At 39.3% G+C, this 2,859-nt stretch overlaps 1 gene segment (V, D, J or C); it reads right to left on the bottom strand.

The window, feature by feature from the left end:
• Positions 1-340: 340 nt before the first annotated feature.
• Positions 341-937, bottom strand: LOC101991403. The segment is given in 2 exon segments: positions 341-663; positions 892-937. Coding segments are annotated over 2 exon segments (369 nt in total).
• Between the last annotated feature and the right edge of the window lie 1,922 nt (positions 938-2,859).

Genomic DNA, 2,859 nt, shown 5'->3' with positions numbered 1-2,859 from the left:
CCCAAATGTGATTGACAGTTGGGGTAGACTAAGGGGACAATGACAATGGCACTGGAATTTGTCTCTACTGGCTTTTTGGGATCTTATTCTCTTTAGATGAATACCTTGTTCAACCTTGATATAGTGGGGAAAACCTTGGACTTTCCACAGGGCAGGGTGCTTGCCCTCTCTTAAGAAGGGAAGGGGGGGTGAGAAGGAAGTGGGAGGAGGGGAGGAAGTAGGAATTTGGATTGGTATTTTTAAAGTCATAAAATAAAATAATAATAATAAATAAAAAAGAAAAGAAACAGCTGAGACTGAGCTTCAGTGACCAGAAAACTCAGGAGGTTTTTGTTCAAACCTAAAGCACTGTGGGAGGTAGGTCATAACTCTGCTGACAGTAATAGGTTGCAGCATCATCAGCCTCCACAGGACTGATGGTGAGGGTGAAGTCTGTTCCAGACCCACTGCCACTGAACCTGTCAGGCACCCCAGATTCTAGGTTGGATGCTTCATAGATAAGGAGTTTGGGAGACTGTCCTGGTTTCTTTTGGTACCAGTGCGTAAGATAAAAACTGTCTATAGTGACACTCTGGCTGGCCCTGCAGAAGATGGTGGCTCTATGCCCAAGAAGCACAACCAATAAAGCTGGAGACTGGGTCAACACAATGTCCGCAGTAGAACCTGAAATGATTAGCACACATTGCTGTCATAGACATACTATAAGTACCCCAGTATAAAACTGTAATGTATGTGGAATCTGTAACAGCTGTCATGATATATACTCTAAGAAAAATGAAATAAAAAGGAAAACTGAAACCAATTAAATGCCATAATTTCAATGATATGGACAACAAGGCATAGAATACTGTGATAGCCACAATAGATACCCCTAGCACTGCATCTTCTCACCTGGAACCCAGAGCAGCAGGCACAGCAGGAGAACAGCTGACCCCATCTCTGAGAGCTGAAATAGAGGCTGCTTCTTGGAAACACACAAGCTGCCTTTAAAGATGATTTGAGGAATCTGCACTGTGGCTAAAATCTCAATATGCAAATTAATTTTTTAAAAGCTGAGTTGTTGTTCAGAAGACCACCTGATCTTATGTCACACTATGTCAGTTAGTATAGCAAAGAATATTCTAGAGTATTTTAAGTGTATCTCAAGTGACTGTGGCTGACCTGTGGAACTGACCTATTCTGTTATTTAGAGGTTCCATGTAGAGAGTGCACTGTCACTGTTCTGCTGTAAAGAATATGAGTTGTGGGAGTACTGTGATTTCACAGAATTCAACTTTTATTTGTTTGTTTTATGTATATGTGTGTTTTGCTTACATCTATGTGTGCAGACCACATGTGGGTGTCTTGCTTTTGGACTTAAGAAAAGGATATTAGATACACTAGACCTAGACGTACAGGAAGCAATGCACTGCCATATGGATTCTGGAATCTGAACCCATGCCCTCTACTAGTACTTGACAGGCTCTTAACCACTTAGATACCTTTCAGTCCCCAAACTAATTTTTAATACTGCCACAATGCTAAAATTTGCAATATGATAATTTTCAAATAGTGAAAACAATCAGATTTAACAATAGTGAGAAACAAGAATGTATCTTGGTTATCTTAGAAGTGAAACTTGGCTCTACTTTTGATTGACGGCTTTATGTTTGAGAGTAGAACCTGTTTGAATACAGGGCCACTTGGAAGATTTGAGGACACTAACACTGTGCTCATGGAGAGAAGTGTGTGTTTCTTATCATTTCTTCTTTCCTGGCTACATAGTGCTCAGCTTTGATCCACACACTCCTGTCCTGATGTGCTCCCTCACAGCAGATTCACATAGGGCCTTCCTGCCATGGAGCAGAGCCTCCAAAACTGAGTCAACATTAACCTTGTTATGCCATTCTTTTCCTAGGGATGGAAAAGTGATGAACACAGAAGATTTCACCCTTTCAATCCAGTTGAGAACTAGGTGTACTTACTTAGGCGATTACTCTTATAATGCAAAACACACACTCACTTAATGTTAGTAAAATAATAGAGTTCAGCATTGTTTTTCCAGCTCTGTGAGTAATGTCACTGGGATATTTAGGTGTATTTCATTCATATATAGCAAGGCATCATGTCCCCATCACTTTCTCTAACCATGAGTATGGGAAGTCTTTTAATTTGTATTTCTTCAATTATGTTTTTTAATAACCCAACAATTTCATTGTGTGCATCTTCAATTTTCTCATTCAAATGAAAATGAAATGAATTATAATTTTCCAGTTAATAAATTCTGCATATATTCAATATTATATTAAGAAGGAGATTTTAAAAATAATATATATTTTAAATATGATGCATATATAATGAAAATAAAGAATGGCACATACAATGTTCTCACAAAAAAGAGGAAAGGATGAAGTATTGGATAAGTTTTGTGCTCCTAGAAGTTAGGTTCTTCCTATTATATGTATAGGGAGCAGGGAGAACTAGTTGACTCATGCCCTTAAGGTTGTTTTCTATTCAAAACCCTGTGTTGGACAAGTGTCTGCCACCTAACAGATCTACACTAAAGCCAATAATTTCCCTTTTTCGCATTCGAACGGCTTCTGCTGGCCACATATTGCTTGATAGTGAATGTGCTGGGCAGGGCCTCTTACTCTCTCTGTCCTGCACCCTGCTATTAGTTTTATGCTGCCCTGGTGGTAACTCTGGAGACCATGATGAGTGGAGGAAACAACCAGTACTGAGATATGGACACAAAGGAAATCTGTTTCCATCATGTCAGGGTCACATAAACATTAATAAGCCTGTCATAGGGAGGTTGCTTTCTTTATTGTCAAGTAAGTCCATAGAGCTTCAAAGATACTGATCTCTAGCACAGTTCAT

This window comes from Microtus ochrogaster, assembly GCF_000317375.1.
Source record: "Microtus ochrogaster isolate Prairie Vole_2 chromosome 14 unlocalized genomic scaffold, MicOch1.0 chr14_random_3, whole genome shotgun sequence".
Taxonomy (NCBI): domain Eukaryota; kingdom Metazoa; phylum Chordata; class Mammalia; order Rodentia; family Cricetidae; genus Microtus; species Microtus ochrogaster.
The sequence above is the reverse complement of the archived record's forward strand: the minus strand, read 5'-3'. Positions and strand labels throughout refer to the sequence as shown.